This window comes from Myxine glutinosa, chromosome 7 (assembly GCF_964187855.1).
Source record: "Myxine glutinosa chromosome 7, kmMyxGlut1.1, whole genome shotgun sequence".
In the NCBI taxonomy this organism is placed as follows: Eukaryota; Metazoa; Chordata; class Myxini; order Myxiniformes; family Myxinidae; genus Myxine; species Myxine glutinosa.
Genome location: NC_136267.1, coordinates 110,039,589 through 110,056,463, shown reverse-complemented (window position 1 = coordinate 110,056,463; position 16,875 = coordinate 110,039,589). Strand labels below are relative to the sequence as shown.

The window sequence follows — 16,875 nt, the reverse complement described above, 5'->3', positions numbered from 1 at the left end:
TAAAAGAGGTTAAACAAAAATTAGAGGAAGTGGAAGAAGAGGTGAGTGAAATTAAGAAGAGACGGACAGAAACTAAGAGAGAAATCCAGGAGGAGGTAATGGAATTGGTACAAGGTCGGTGCTCAACTCATAATGTGCTGCTCACTAACCAAATAAAAAGTTTGCAGGTGGCAGAGGAGGTGCGACGACGAGGTACGGAGGTGAGTGGCAATGTATATGATGTGAGGAAAGCTTCAGTCGGCTTGGGGATTGGTTTGGATCCGGGTGTTCGTGAAAGGCCGTTGGTGAAGTGTGCGACAGGTCTGGTGTGCGAAAAAAGAGGTGTGCGAGAATGTCCGACCATGGGGTGTGTGAGGAAAAAGTGCACGCCAAGGAGTGAGTGTGCCGTCAAGATTGAGTTGGTCGAAGCGCGTGTGCGAGGGGGTACATGGAAGCGCGGTGTGGTGAGTGTTACAGAGGAAGTAACGAGAAAGTGTACGCCTGTGGTGAGTGTTACAGAGGGTGTAACGGGAGAGTGTGCGCAAGAGTGTGCGCGAGAAAGGTGTGTAACGGACAGGTGCATGAGGAAAGAGTGCGCTGTCGGGAGTAAGGGTGAGTGCGTTGTCAAGAGTGGTGGTGAGAGTAGTGAGAGTGACACGGAGCGTGAGTTGGTTGTGACAGGTGAGCGAGGAAGTACACCTGGAATGGCAGGATGCACACCTGGAATGGTAGAGCGTGTGTGGGAATGCACGCTTGAGTTGGTCGTGAGGCACGTGGTTGGGTGTGCGGGTGAGAGCACACCTGTGGTTGTCACAGAGGAGGTGACCGAGGAAGGGGCGCGAAGAGGTGTGTTGGTGAGGTGTGCGAGCGACGAATGTGTGCCAAGGTGTTCGGTGGTCAGGTGTGTGACCAAGGCTGGGAGCGGAATGAGTGTACCGAGGTGTGTAAGGAAAGGTACGAGGAGCATGGGAACAGCTGGAGGTATGAGCAAGAAAGGGGTAGCGTATGCGTGTCAGCATCCAGGTAAGGCATCGACGGTAACCGGGTTAGAGATTAGAACGACTTATAGCCGAATCGGGCCCTCGGTGCGCGTCGGGCAGCTTCGCGTGCCGCGAGGACCAGCGGGGATCCGAACCACGGCGGTTTCGAAAGAACCGCCGTACGCGATCCACGCTGTGCCTCGCTTGGAACGGCCGCGTCCGGGCTCCACTAGGCAGAGCGGGCAGCCCGATAGGAAGGGTCGTCATGGCGACCACTTTCTATTGAGACGTGCCGGCAGGTCGAGATCGGGACATTGGATGGCTCCACGCCGAGGTGGTGCGTGGGATCTCGGCCCGGGTAAGCCCCCGTCCCTGCCCCGAATGCGGGACGTATCCAGCCGCTGGCACAAAACGACCCGCGTTCATTGCTCGGCTGTACGAAGCCGGGCTGTAGACGTGAATTGGCGCACCGAGAGGATGTAATAAGTAGACGGGTGATGAGGATAGTGGTTTGGACTCAAAATTAGAAAAAGGCGAAATTTGATGATGGTGATAGTGATAGTGATCGTGATTTGATACGAAATTTATAATAGTGGGTAGAATTGGCAGTAAATGGAAAATTTTTGATTTATTGAATTTGGACGAACAAAATTTATAGTGAGAGACCCCCGAGGTGGTGGGATGGCAAATCCACCATCCCTCACAGTGGGGCAAATGCGCTATAGCTTATGGGGTGTATGGCAGTGAAAACTAGCCCGGGTGGGTTAGGATATTGTTAGGGATCTAGCGAAGATGACATTAGGTAACGTTAAGTTTAGTTAGTGACTGATACCTGTAGTGGGGACGCAGGTAGATTAGTATGGATGATAATGACGTGGGAGCGCAATAGTTTAAAGGGGCGACTGGGAAGCGCAAGTTTCAGAGGGGAGTAGTTAGCTGAGATGATGCCGTGTGTGTGAGGATTGAACAGGTGTGATTGAACAGGTGTGATTGCATAGGTGTGCAACTGAACAGGTGTGTGGAGCAGTGTATGAGTGAGTGATGGTGATGTGTATTGTGATGACCAAATGGTCCAGGAAGAAAGGAGGGTGCAGGTGGCACCAGGTGTGAGGGCACAGGTGTGCAACAGCAGGTATGGAGAATGGTAGTGTGGAATAAATGGAGTATTGGAATGGATGGTCGCGGAGTGAGTATGGTGGAAATTGTGGAGTGGAGTGGATGGTGCGAAGGTGTGAATGGGGGAAGAGTGGACCCCCATCACGGATACCCGGGGCGGGTAGGGTAAGTGTAAGGTAGAGGGTATAGGTAAATTGTGGTTGGATATTGGCATCTGTGGTGCGGGTGAAAGAATGGTCTTTGGATGGGTGCATTAGTGTTGTGGAAATGGCTGGGCGTGTAGCCTGTTAGTGTGTGTAGTTGGTTTGGGCACTCCACCACTGTGAGGATGTCGGCCAGGTGAGGCCGCAGGTGGGCTCTGGGAGCCGGTAGTTGTGGATGGGGCCCGAGGATCCGGAGGACGGACCCGGGTAGCCCAGTGCCAGAGGGCACCGAGTGGGGGTGACAGAGCCAGGAGAGGGCCTTCCCCAGTTAGTTAGGTTAGGGTGAGGAGCTAGGTAAGCTCGGGTGGCAACTGCAGTGGTGGAGGTGTGCAGGTGGGTAGACCTGCTGGGAGAGCTACACGTCGCAGCCCAGAAATTGTGCAAGGGCACCGGGAGATGAATCGGGGGAGTGAGACCCCAAATTGAGAAGCACCACAGTTTGGTCAATGGGAATTGGTTTTTAGAACCCATAGTGTAAGTGGCCAATGGATTGGCAGGGAGAGACCCCGGGTAGTGTAAAGTGTGTTAAAATCATTTAGAGGGTAGTTAGGATGAAGTCTCCTCGCACCATCTGCATCCACTCACCTGAGGTGACAGGTACTCCGCACCATGCCATGTTTTATTATTTTTACTGTGCAAATGTTTGGATTGTGAGACGCATCATGACGTGGGTGTGACATTGTGCTTTGTGTTCCATCTCTTCCTCCTTATGAGGATTGATGACGAATTTGGTGATGGCAAATTTTGAAGTAGAGGGATTGTGGAGACGAATTTGGTATAGGGGAAATATGGGGAAGACGTGACAGTAGTGACGAATTTGTAAATGGGTAGATTTTGTAAATATGGGGTAAGGGCAAGGGTAGTGTAGGTGACAGGGGGGTGACGTACGGTAGGGACGAGCTTTCTCACTTCGCCCTCCGTACGCATTTCGCCTTGCATTGCCTTATTGATGTGTACCCTTGTGACCTTACCCCTCGCTCATTTGTCTTTCCCCTTTTGTCTCCCACATGACCTGTGCGCCATTGGGTGCCGAGGGGAGCGTGCGTGGGTCGGCCATTGTGCGCCCGAAATTCCCAGAACCAGCTGTCTGCATCGATGCACCACATTATGGACCACAGGTCTGTGGCCGAGCACCACTTATGGACCCCATGGGTTGGGGCATGGCCCCTCTGCTGGAACCGGCCATGAGGGCCCGAAATCTTGCTGGCGGACCTTGGCCACAGGGCACCGATGCCCCACAGGTGAACCACACTAGTCGGCCCTGTGGGCCATAAATAAAATAAATAAAAAAGGACACATTGGGCACACTTTATTGAAAATAGGCCGCCAGTAAGAAAATGAAAGAATGACAACATCTGGAAGACCAAATAATAATAACCAGCAGAGGGAGCCGAAGAGCAAGAGATCACCTGCAGGGTTTGGGTTTGTTGGATTTATTTTATTGATGAGCAGTGGTGACTGCACCGATTGGTGCTTGGGTGCATATTGGTGCGTTTTTGGGTGCTTTCATGGTGCGTCGATGCAGAGCAGACTGTCTCCCCCCCAGAAAGAACAATCACAGGTCCTGGGTTAGTTTTGTAAATAAAAATAGCGTCATTGTAAATAATGCTTCCCACCGTCAGTGTATAGTTTGAAGACCATTCCGCAATTCGGTTAACTGTGGGCGTAAGTCTGTTAGGCAGGGTGCAATGGAGCAGCGGGACACATTTATTTATGTTTTAAAACTGTCACACTCAGGGTCAGGTTAAAAGTAGAGGGAACTACACCTACGTGTCACACTAAATAAAAGTTGTAGGCCCGGGACGTGCCTAAGAGGAGGAGGGTGCAGTGTTGCGGAGATGAGAACTGTATATTTTTGGATTGTGTGCTGTATTATTATTATTATTGTTATTCTGCGCCCCCCTACCTTCGGAGCTGTGTAAAGGTGAAAGGGCATCCCATAATTAGTCCACAAGCATACACATCAGCCAAATAATAGAATACCTCTGTTTGATAGTTATCTCTTATTATGTGTTTTTAGAGTAAGGCTGTGTCTCCCATTAATTGAAATACTCCATTGCACCAGTGAAAGAGATAGATTCCCTTCATTCCCACTCCCAACACTTCCATTCCCCCCTTTTCGTCAATTGCAATTCGCATTGCCAACTGCATGTTGGGCGGTTTTCCCTTCATCCGCCATTGACCACGAGGCAGGGTTGGGGAAGAAAGGCGGGTCCCCACCTCGTCAGAGAGGGGAGGAGTGAGCCAGCCCCACTCGACCAACCATGAACAAGGGGTTTGGCCTGAGAGGGCGGGGAGAGAACGTTTGGGGGAGGTTCGCAAAGGTTGAGGGGCGGGGCCTATATAACCCACGGCGGGGGTGTTCCCAGGAGAGATGCACTTTGAGTTGAGACAAGGAGGGACGAAAAAGAGCTGGGTCATCAGAGCAAGAGCGCGTAAGGAGGAGAGAACCCGTCACGCCAGACCCCCCCCACCAGCGCATCGGCTCCACCAAGCAGCTCCGACCCGTGATCCCGCGCACACGACAGGCCCGGTGGCATCAGCGGCCGTCGAGGTCCAGCCCGACGTCCCGTGCGGGATCAAGCTCCAGCCAGCTCCGTGCCGTCCCCCCCCCCCCCCCTCCAGCCACACACCTCCTTCCAGCAATCCACTCTGCAATTCCCCGCGTGAGTCAGTGTCTTTGTTTGTTCTGTCCTGGGAATAAGTTAAGTCTGTATAACTATAAGCTAGTATTTGCACTGTGTCACCTGCGTCTTATGTGTTGTAAATAAACCTTGATTGCTCCTTTTTGCTTGTGTAAATAATAAATCCCATTACTCGTCTGTACGTCTTCTCGTTTTATTCCTTTTCCTCTGTGCATTGCGTCGTTTTAGTCTTTTCCCTCATTGAGCAGCTGCGGTGCGATCCGGCCAACGTTTGGGCGGGATCGGGTTCTAATCGGGAGTAACTGTTCGGACGCGGTAATACACCACCGCTCGGTAAAATAACATCTTTAATCCGCGTCTGTAACAATATATATATATATATATATATATATATATATATATATATATATATATATATATATACACACTACCGGTCAAAAGTTTTAGAACACCTCAATTTTTCCAGTTTTTATTTTATTTTAATTTAAGCAATTCAAGTCCAGTGAATAACCTGAAATGGCACAAAGGTAAACAGTAAACTGATCGAGGTTAAAAAAAAAAGTTTAGGTCAGCAAAAACAGGAAAATAATGTAAATTGCACAGTTATAATGTAAAAAGAGGCCTTCTTCAGGGAACAAGTAATGGGTTAACAACTTACAGCTGTTCTGCAGAAATCTAAGTAAATTAAGCCTTGAAAGTTGATGCAAACAATTCCTACAGGTGTCCCAACCTCTACTGATTACTTGATTACAAACCCCCTGTCTGAATAAAAGCAGTATTGGAACAGACTGTTATTACACCCTCTGAAGCATTATTTGGACAATATTGCACTGCAGGAAGTAGTATATTGGAAACTGGAGGAAACTCTGACAGGAAGAGGTCTGGCAGACCCAAAGCCACAACAGAATCAGAAGACAAGTTTCTGAGAGTCAACAGCTTGCGTGATAGGCGGCTCACAGGACAACAGCTCCAAGCACAGCTTAACACTGGTCGAAGTAAGCAAGTCTCAGTTTCAACTGTGAAGAGAAGACTTCGAGCTGCAGGTTTGACAGGTCGAGTGGCAGTGGCAGGAAGAAGAAAGCCATTGCTAAAATGGCAAAATAAGAAAAGAGGCTTGCCTGGGCCATGAAGCACCAACAGTGGACTACTGAAGACTGGAAGAAGATCTTATGGACCGATGAATCAAAATTTGAAATCTTTGGTTCATCACGCAGGGTTTTTGTACGTCGTCGAGTAGGCGAAAGGATGGTTCCTCAGTGTGTGACACCAACTGTCAAACATGGAGGAGGAAGCGTAATGGTCTGGGGCTCTTTTGCTCAATCCAGAGTGGGCGACTTGCACAGAGTGACTGGAACCCTGAACCAAAAAGGCTACCACAGCATTTTACAGCGCAATGCAATACCCTCTGGTATATGCCTCGTTGGTCAGGGGTTCATCCTTCAGCAAGTTAATGACCCTAAACACACCTCCATGCTATGTCAAAACTACCTTCGAGGAAAAGAACAAGACGGTAGGCTTCAAATCATGGAATGGCCAACACAGTCTCCAGACGTAAACCCCATCGAGCTGGTTTGGGATGAACTCGACAGAAGGGTGAAAGCAAAGCAACCTGCAAGTGCAACATATTTGTGGGAACTTCTGCAATAGTGTTGGGAAGAACTTCCCGAACAATATTTGATTTCCATTGTAGAAAGAATGCCATGAGTGTGTTCGGCGGTTATATCTGCAAAAGGTGGCTACTTTGCCGAGCCAAAATTTAAATTAAATTTTGTTAAACAAAATGATTCTATGATTTCTTTTTTATCTCCAATTGTTTATTTGTTCTATGCTTAATTTCAGAGTACATTGAGACATTAAACTGCGTAAATTTCCAAAAAAAATGGAAAAATTGAGGTGTTCTAAAACTTTTGACCGGTAGTGTATGTATGTGTATATATATATATATATATATATATATGAATGAATGATCGTTTTAAGGCCATTTTTCCTGCTGGTGCAGGGGTTAGCCTTGCGGGCCCCATGACAATCATGATTCCCTGTTTGAGGCAATGTTTTTATGGCCGGATGCCCTTCCTGACGCCAACCCTTGGTCACGCTCTTACGATGCGCAGGGATATGGTGTACACACCGTGATCATTCATCCCAGCAAGCTGGTACTCAATTTGCCGACCTCGAAGGATGACAGGCTGAGTCAACCCCCCTGGCGTTAATTCAGCGATCGACCGGGCTTCGAACCCAGGATCCTAGGATCCCAAGCCGGCATGCTAACCGCTATATATATATACTAGCAGAGGTACCCGGCATTGCCGGGCGGGGGAGGGGAGGGAAGGGGGAAGGGGGGGGAACAGGGGGGAGGGGAGAAGAGGGGGGAGGGGAGGGGGGGAGGGGAGGAGAGGGGGGGGAGGGGAGGGGGAGGGGAGGGCAGAAAGGAAGGGGTAGGGGGGAAAGGGAGGAGCATGGGGGAAAGGGAGGGGGAGGGGAGGGTGGAGGGGATGGGGAAGGGGTAGGGCGGAAAGGAAGGGGTAGGGGGAAAGGGAGGGGCATGGGGGAAAGGGAGTGGGAGAGGAGTCGAGGGGGAGAGGAGGGGAAAGGGGAGTGGGGAAGGGGAGAGGGTAGGGTGGAGGGAGAAGGGAGTGGGAAGGGTAGGGGGAGGGGGAGGGGGGAAAGGGAGGGGGAGGGGGAGGGGGGAAAGGGAGGGGGAGGAGGGGAGGGATATAGACGGTTACTGGCAATTGATCACATCCAGAAATGATGTAATCCACACAATTTATGTACTTTACATAACGTTAATAGGAATACATGGCCGTGTAGATGGGAAATACAGTTTGTTTGAAATAAATCACAAATATCAGATGAAAGTGAAAAAAAACCTATGTGGTGTGAATGGCAATGTTCCTCGCTGAAATGTGAAAAAACTGAATTATGTGCGAACGCATAACTGAGATTATGGCGGCAAAGTTGGAACATCACGTGATCCTAGCAGAAGTACCCGGCATTGCCGGGTGGGGGAGGGGAGACCCGTACATTCCCAACCCGTACATTCGCCCTCTCGACTCAAGCTCGTATTCGATTCGTATTCGAAATCGAAAGGGGAAAGGGGAAATCCTTCGTATTCGAATTCGTAAACACGAAATATGAATTAAAATTTAATTCATATCGCACAAAATCGACACAAAACACGGTCGCATAAAGGTGAAAAACGCAATGGCTTTTCGCCCTGAATCACGTGCAGACGTGTGACGGGATGGAACATCACGTGATCGCTCTGAGCGAATCAGCGAGCTGCTCGCACTGGCTGAGATTAGCGGGTACTTCGCTGAAATGCGCTGAGGTAAATATGAATAAAAAATATGGATCTCGTCAAATATGGTCTCAGTCATGTTCGTCCCAGGCTCAATGGCCATGTCTATGCCAAATATCAAGCACGTGAGCCTCTCCGTTTCGGAGTCTATCGGTAACATCACACACACACACACACACACACACACACACACACACACACACACACACACACACACACACACACACACACACACACACACACACACACACACACACACACACACACACACACACACACACACACACACACACACACACACACACACACACACACACACACACTGTTTTATATATATAGATACAGCCGTGGTGTTGGCTTAGTGGTTAGCATGCCGGCTTGGGATCCTAGGATCCTGGGTTCGAATCCCGGTCGATCGCTGAATTAACGCCAGGGGGGTTGACTCAGCCTGTCATCCTTCTGAGGTCGGCAAATTGAGTACCAGCTCACTGGTAATTCCCTGTGTGTCGCAAGGGGCGACTAACAGGGTTGGCGGCAGGAAGGGCATCCGGCCATAAAACATTGCTTCAAAAAGGGGACCACGGTGCCCAAAAAAGGCCAACCCCTGCTCTGCGGGGAAAAATGGCCTCTACAGGTGGTATATTATATACAGTATATATATATATATATATATATATATATATATATATATATATATATATATATATATAATCGTTAGATTAAATAAGACGCGGACGTAGCTTCAGGACGTCGATCTTTAATTGTCGACAAGCTTTCGACCAACAAAGGTCTTCTTCTGAGTCAGCCCCAAGTTCAACGGAAGAAGAAGAAGAAGAAGACCTTTGTTGGTCGAAAGCTTGTCGACAATTAAAGATCGACGTCCTGAAGCTACGTCCGCGTCTTATTTAATCTAACGATTATTTATTCAATACAAATGAGACGCCCTGCTCGTACTTTGGAGTTTCTACTATTTCTTACAGTTATATATATATATATATATATATATATATATATATATATATATATATATATATATATATATATATATATATATACATATACATATATATATATATATGGCCGAATATCATCAGTTCCCTCCCACAAGGGTTAGCTACCATCTCTTTCTGAAATTAAATGTCAAACCAGTGTTAGCAATGTGCGTATGACCATGCCCAACGTTGGTCCAATGCAGTTGTGCCAGCTGGGCAATCATCCAAACTTTTCAACTGCAATCCAAGTTTTTACTCACACCAACTATATTTACATGTGCAATGTCATCAGGAACGGAGATGCAAATCAATTTCAAGTGAACAGCCTTTTCTTCTTAAATTTTTCATCCAGTATTGAATTTCGACACATCCTGTTTGCAACTGTTGTGTGCTTGGAAACAATCATTGGACATTTTTCCAACACGGCATCCATCAAAACTTCCCTTATCCATAAACAGTTGATTTGATCAACTTGATACAATCAGTGCAAAAAACAGATCCTTTCAACTGCAGACCAAGGACCCTGTTTCCAATCATCAACATGGTCATGGAATCCATCATTGCTTCCAACATTAAATCCTTCCTCTTCTCCAATGGCTTGATCTCAGAGCATCAATTTGGATTCACACCAGGTCACTCTACTCTGGACATGCTGCTTCTGCTGTCTCAACAATGGATGGAGATCCTCAAAGTCAGACAGGAAATCAGAGCAGTCTCCATTGACATATCTCATGCCTTCGATACGGTCTGGCACCCCGCCCTGCTCTGCAAGCTCTCCTCTTATGGTATCCATGGAAATCTGCACTCATGGCTTGCGGACTTCCTCGCCTGTCATGGTCAATATGTGGCTCTCTATGGAATTCTCTCACCTCCTCTTCCTGTCCAGGCTGGAATTTCTCAAGGCAGTGTTCAGGGCCCTGTGGTTTTTCTAATCTTCATCAGTGATTTCTCCGACTCTCTGGAAAATCTTCTTTATCTTTTTTGCTGATGACTCCACCCTCTGCTGCTCCATCTCTCATCCCACAGATCGACAGGCAGCAGCCTCTTCACTCTCTGCAGACCTGGATAAAATTAAAAGCTGGTCAAACATTGGCACATGTCTTTCAATCCTGACAAATCTCACACTCTCGCCTTGTCTCTCTGAAAAGACCATCTGGAAAACCCTCCCATCTACTTTCTCAACAATGCTCCCGAAGAAGTTCTGTCACTCAAGCTTTTGGGTCTCACTATCTGCCATGATCTTTCCTGGAAAAACCACAATCACAAGTTGGCCTCCAAAGCCAGTCACCGACTGAGCTTCTCACCACATACAAAGCTTTCATCCACAGCCTGATGGAGAGCTGCTCTCCCCTCTGGGTTGGTGCTCCTGCCTCACACATAGCTCGGCTTCATGCTGTATAAACCAAGGCTTTTAGAATCATTGGTATCTCCTGCGATGAACCTGATTGTGAGGGCCTTTCACTCTCTCACCGCAGGTAGGTTGGTGGTCTTTCTGTCTTCTAATGACTCCTCTCTGGCCTAGCTCCCCCTGCTCTGTCTGTGCTCTGCCCTCCAAGTATTCCTGCAGGAAGCACAAGATCTATTAGCAACCCTCTTCTGGTGAAACTGCCAAAACCAAGACTCACTGCTCACTTCTACTCTTTCATTCCTCTTTTTCCCCACCTTTGGAACAAACTCCCACACTCTCTCCAATCCCACTCTTCCCTCCTGGTCTTTGAAACAGCTGTACACCACCATCTCTTATCTTCCCCAATCCAAAACCTTGATCTTTTCTTCCCCTGTTAATACATCAAAACCCACCTCCTACAAATTCCCTGTTTTCTTTCCTGAAAGTCCCTGTAGTGTCCAGCTTGATTATCCTGTGTACCCTGCCCCAGTGCCCCAGCCCTCTCCCTTCCACAGATGTCCTGATGTCCCTGTTCTCTACTGTTGTGCTTCCCTCTGTCTCTCCCCCTCTTCCCTCCCTCTCCCTTTATTATATGTTTCTACATGTTAGCACTTATCCGATTCTCGACCTGGTATACAATTTTTTTTAGAAAAAAGCAAGTGCAGATACATTCAAAGTACACAGCCCCCATGCCAAATAAATAAATAACATCCTCCAGAGCGGCATTGCTGGGGCGCCTTCGGAACCTGGCGATACCACCATGCAGCACATAGAGACAGTATTGGGAGGGAGAGGTGTACAATAATTGATTGATTAGTTGCATAGTTAAAATAAATAAATAATAATAGTAAAATAATTTCTTAATCAATTAGCTAATAGCATACCTCAACCACCAGTGTGTTTCATCTGAAGCTGTAACTTTTTGAAAATTAAATAAGTCATTAATCAGAAAAAAAATTAATAATATATTTATTAATTGACAAATCAATAAATAATTAATCGATTAATTGATTAATAAACAAATGAAAAATACCGTTCACAGCCACATCACTTGGTCACTGCTGTCCAAATATCAGCATCCTAGCTCAAAAGGTGCCTGAGATATTGCCCAGATGAGAGAAAATACGTAAGTACTTAAACCCACCTTTAGATGGGTAACTTTAGATGGGTACTTAATGAATCAATAATAATTAAGTAACTAATCAATTAATTGATCAATCAAAAAACAAAAAATACCGTTTTGCCAAAGCACATGCTCACTATTGTGCCAAAATTTAAGCTTCCTAGCTCAAAGGATGGCTGAGATATTGCCTGGACAAACAAGAAAACAAACAATCGGAGTGAAAACTGAGTACTCCCTTTCAGCGCGCATCATGCAGCATCTGGAGATGGAATAGGAAAGGCACGGTGTGCAACAAACAACCGGAGTGAAAACTGAGTACTCCCTTTCAGCGCACGTCATTGCTGGGCCCCCTTCGGTGCCCGGCAATGACGTCATGCAGCGCCTGGAGATGGAATAGGAAAGGAGCGGTGTACAATAACGTGTGGGAAAGAAACCCGTAAGAGACAAACAAGATGATTTGATCATGATTATTTCGGGTATTTTACCTCAAGTACAGGCCCAGCGCCGAGGATGGTCCTCTCCACCCCGCTGGTATAGCCTCGCTGGCTCAGGGCTGTCAGGTGGTGAATGAGGAAATTTGTGCTCTGTGTCTTGCCTGAACCACTCTCCCCAGTGATCACCAGGCACTGGTGTGAGCGCTCACGAAGCATGGAGTGGTAAGCGGCATCTGCTACCGCGAAGATGTGAGGCTCAAGCTCTCCAAGGCGTCGGCCTGCGTACAGCTGCAAAGCAAGCAGGAAGTTATCGTTTCTAATGATGACATGAACAAAGGTAACACTGAGAGGAACACTAAAACGATAGGCTAAGTTTTGCGATGTGTTGTAGGTTATCCTCAACACAATACCTTTGCCACGAGTTATAATCCTCTTTATTACTGCATACACATCTGCAGTATGTGTCACTGTGTCAGTGTTATTTAGAGATAGTGCCACATGAATGTTTCACAATTTATTTTGTACTTCCTTGGTAATATGTATAGAAAGAAGGAGAAACAAATAAATGGTGTTTTTAGTCTGGAATAAAAACACCATTGGGTTATTTTCTATAAATATTGAGCAATGGAATTTATGTCACTTAGGGAGGGATTGGGGAGGTTGATTGAGAGGGAGAAAAAGAAAAGCAGAGATGGATGAAAGAGAAAGGAAGGAAAGGGGAAAGATACACTGTGAAAGAAAGGAATAGACATGCCAGTGGGATTTGGTGGGGTGGGAGAGAGGAAAATAGAGATGGATAAATAGATAAATAGATAAATAAATAAATAGACAAATAAGCAAACAAATAAATACAGCTAAATCCCTTTCTAATGTAATGCCATTTCTCTGAAAATCACCTTTCTCTGAAAACTAAAAAGTTGGTAACAAAAAAAAAATAGAAACAAGTACAGATACATTCAAAGTACACTGCCCCCGTGCCAAATAAATTAACATCGTCCAGCGCGGCATAGCCGGGGCACCTGGCGATACTGCCGTGCAGCTCATAGAGACTGCATTGGGAGGAAGAGGTGTACCATAATTGATTGATTAATTGCATAATTACAATGAATAAATAATGATCATAAAATATTTTGTTCATCAATTGGCTAATAGCATACCTAAACCACCAGTTCTTCATCCGAAGCTGTAACTTTTTGAAAAATAATTAAATCATTAATCGAAAAAATTAAATAATAAATTGCTGAATCAATAAATAATTAATTGATTAATCAATAAATCTAAAATATCCTTTATAGCCACATCACTTGGTCACTGCCGTGTCCAAATATCAGCTTCCTAGCTCAAAAGGTGCCTGAGATAATGAGATATTGCCCAGATGAGAAAGAAAATAAATAAATAGTAATCATAAAATAATTAATTAATTGGCTAATAGAATAATGAAACCACCACCGTTTCATCCAGATCTGTAACTTGAAAAAAATAATTAATTAGGTCATTAATCGAATTAAATCATTAATCGATTCATTGATTAATCAATAAATCAAAAATAGCCTTTACAGCCAAATGACATACTTGGTCATTGTCGTGTCCAAATATCAGCTTCCTAGCTCAAAAGGTGCCTGAGATATTGCCCAGAGGAGAAAGGAAATAAATAAGTACTTAATTAATCGATAATAATTAAGTAATTAATTAAATATTTAATTAATCAAAAAACAAAAAGTAAACTTTATTGCCAAAGCACTTGCTCACTATTGTGCCGAAATTTCAGCTTCCTAGCTCAAAGGATGGCTGAGATATTGCCTGGACAAACGAACAAACGAAAAATCAGTCAGAGACCGAGGACTTGCCGGAATGTACTTTTTTATCGGCCATTTTGGACAAATATGGCGGCCGAACCACGTGACCGATGACGTCATCATTATTTGTTTTCTAAACTAATTTATTCCTTGATGATGCTCAATAAATTTCATCTTGATCGGCTGAAGTTTTGTACTCGTCGAATTATGATGTCATAATGGAGGCACGAATGACATCATCATTAACATATTTTATTCCCCATGGAGAGTTCCTTACAATGAGCCATGTCTCAATTTTTTCTATTCAGCACTTTCGGAGATATAGAGGTGCAAAGTTTTTCGGTTTTTCCAAGATGGCGGCCGAACCACGTGACCAATGACATCACCATTAACATATTTTATTCCCCATGGAGAGTTCTTTACAATGAGCCATGTCTCAATGTTTTCTATTCAGCACTTTCGGAGATATAGAGGTGCAAAGTTTTTCGGTTTTTCTAAGATGGCGGCCAAACCACGTGACCGATGACATCATCATTAACATATTTTATTCCCCATGGAGAGTTCTTTACAATGAGCCATGTCTCAATTTTTTCTATTTAGCACTTTCGGAGATATAGAGGTGCAAAGTTTTTCGTTTTTTTCACGATGGCGGCCGAACCACGTGACCGATGACGTCATCAATTGGGCACAGTCTATTACAGGGCAAGACAAATATGTGTGTAAAGTTTGGCGATTCTATGTGCAACGGTGTAGACGTAGTACTGCGAACTAACAGACAAACAGACAGACAGACAAACAGATGAAAAATCGGTCAGAGACCGAGGACTGGCCGGAATGTACTTTTTTATTGGCCATTTTGGACAAATATGGCGGCCAAACCACATGACCGATGACGTCATCATTATTTGTTTTCTAAACGAATTTATTCCTTGATGATGCTCAAGAAATTTCATCTTCATCGGATGAAGTTTTGTACTTGTCGAATTATGACGTTATAATGGAGGCACCTATGACATCAACATATTTTATTCCCCATGGAGAGTTCTTTGCAATGAGCCATGTCTCAATTTTTTCTATTCAGCACTTTCGGAGATATAGAGATGCAAAGTTTTTCCGTTTTTCCAAGATGGCGGCCGAACCACGTGACCGATGACGTCATCTTTTTTTTTTTCTCCACTAATTTATGCCTACATGGCGCTCAAGAAATTGCATCTTGATCGGATGAAGTTTTGTACTTGTCGAATTATGACATCATAATGGAGGCACCAATGACATCATCATTAACATTTAATTTCCCATGGAGAGTTCTTTACAATGAGCCATGTCTCAATTTTTTCTATTCAGCACTTTCGGAGATATAGAGGTGCAAAGTTTTTTGGTTTTTCCAAGATGGCGGCCGAACCAGGTGAGCAATAACATCATCTTTTTTTTTTTTTTCTCCCCCAGTTTATGCCGTCATGTTGCTCAAGAAATTGCATCTTGATTGGATGAAGTTTTGTACTTGTCGAATTATCGAATTATGACGTCATCATGGAGGCCTTGGGCCGAGAGAGTTAAAAATTGGGCACAGTCTATTCCAGGGCAAGACAAATATGTGTGTAAAGTTTGGCGATTCTATGTGCAACGGTGTAGACGTAGTACTGCAAACAAACAGACAAACAGACAGACAGACAAATCAACCGATCAACATACTTGCCGGAATCTTTTCCAGCAAGTAACAATCAAACAAACAAACAACCGGAGTGAAAACTGAGTACTCCCTTTCAGCGTGGCTCATTGCTGGGCCCCCTTCGGTGCCCGGTAATGACGTTATGCAGTGCCTGGAGATGGCACAGGAAAGGAGCGGTGTACAATATTGAAATATTCGAGTTTCTCGTTCTGTAAACCCTCATTGAGTTTTGCGAATCTTGATTTAAGTACTCAGCAAGAAATTATGACCATGTACCAGTTAGAAACGAAGCTTGGAGAAGACAAGTGTACATAAATTAAACAAGTAACCCTGCAAGAACTCTATGAGAGCTTCTAACACACTGAGGGATTCCCCCCCCCCCCACACCTCTCTGACACCGACACCACCACCATAACTCAACATCTGGTCCGAAGTCTTCATCGTCACCAGAAAGTTGAAGATGAAGAGCTCTTGGCTTTAATTGACTCGGATGCATCCATCACATCCCAGTAATTAGGGAAACGATATGAGCATTGTGAGTATATATTTATTAGCATTTATTATTAGTTATCTGCAAAATCCTCGTACACCTGGCAGGACGGTGAAACTTATTACTTTCTTTTTGAAGGATAAATTAAAAGGTGAAATAAAGGTCAAACCATTGTAATGTTATTTTGCTCTATCATTATTGTATTTAGATGTTTCAGAATAATTATTGGAGTAAATTGTCATTTACCGTTTCTCCAAAAAATTCATTATAATGAAAAAAGTGATTGCTTCAACCTCATTTCGTTAGAATGGGATTTAGCTGTAGTTCTATTCAGCAAGAACATGGATAAAAGTCACATAATGTCAGCATCACAAAAGTGCATAAAGTACCGCTTACCATAGAATGAATCACATTCGAATCAACGACACATATTAGTATCTACACTTATTATTATTATTATACAAACAAAACTACTTTAGTATCTACACCACTTATTAGAACGGAGCGGCCAAGACGATGTCATGTGTTTCCTTTATTTATTTATTTATTACATTTTTTGGCACACCATGGGATTGCTGGGCATTTATTATTCACAAATTTCAACATCAAAGGTGTAATTTTAAATGCCCGAAGAGTGGGAATGGTCATATATGACTTTCTTCACAAATGGTGTGTTCAATTAGCAAGCAGCTTGCTATCACTTGCCAAGCCAGACATTCCGTATCAACCGCTTTGCAAATTGCTTGGCCAGTCACTCGGC

The 16,875-nt window shown here is 44.9% G+C and overlaps 2 protein-coding genes across 3 annotated transcripts in view; one reads left to right on the top strand and one right to left on the bottom strand.

The window, feature by feature from the left end:
- The window catches only part of LOC137431586 (hyccin), a 576,074-nt gene that overhangs the window by 363,908 nt on the left and 195,291 nt on the right, over window positions 1-16,875 (top strand). The gene's annotated exons all lie outside the window — the stretch shown is intronic.
- The window catches only part of LOC137431580 (unconventional myosin-IXb), a 232,539-nt gene that overhangs the window by 192,578 nt on the left and 23,086 nt on the right, over window positions 1-16,875 (bottom strand). For both annotated transcript variants that reach the window (XM_068123054.2, XM_068123055.2), the window contains exon 5: window positions 12,212-12,448. In XM_068123054.2, coding sequence (XP_067979155.2) covers window positions 12,212-12,448 — 237 coding nt within the window. The remainder of the gene's footprint in view (window positions 1-12,211; window positions 12,449-16,875) is intronic.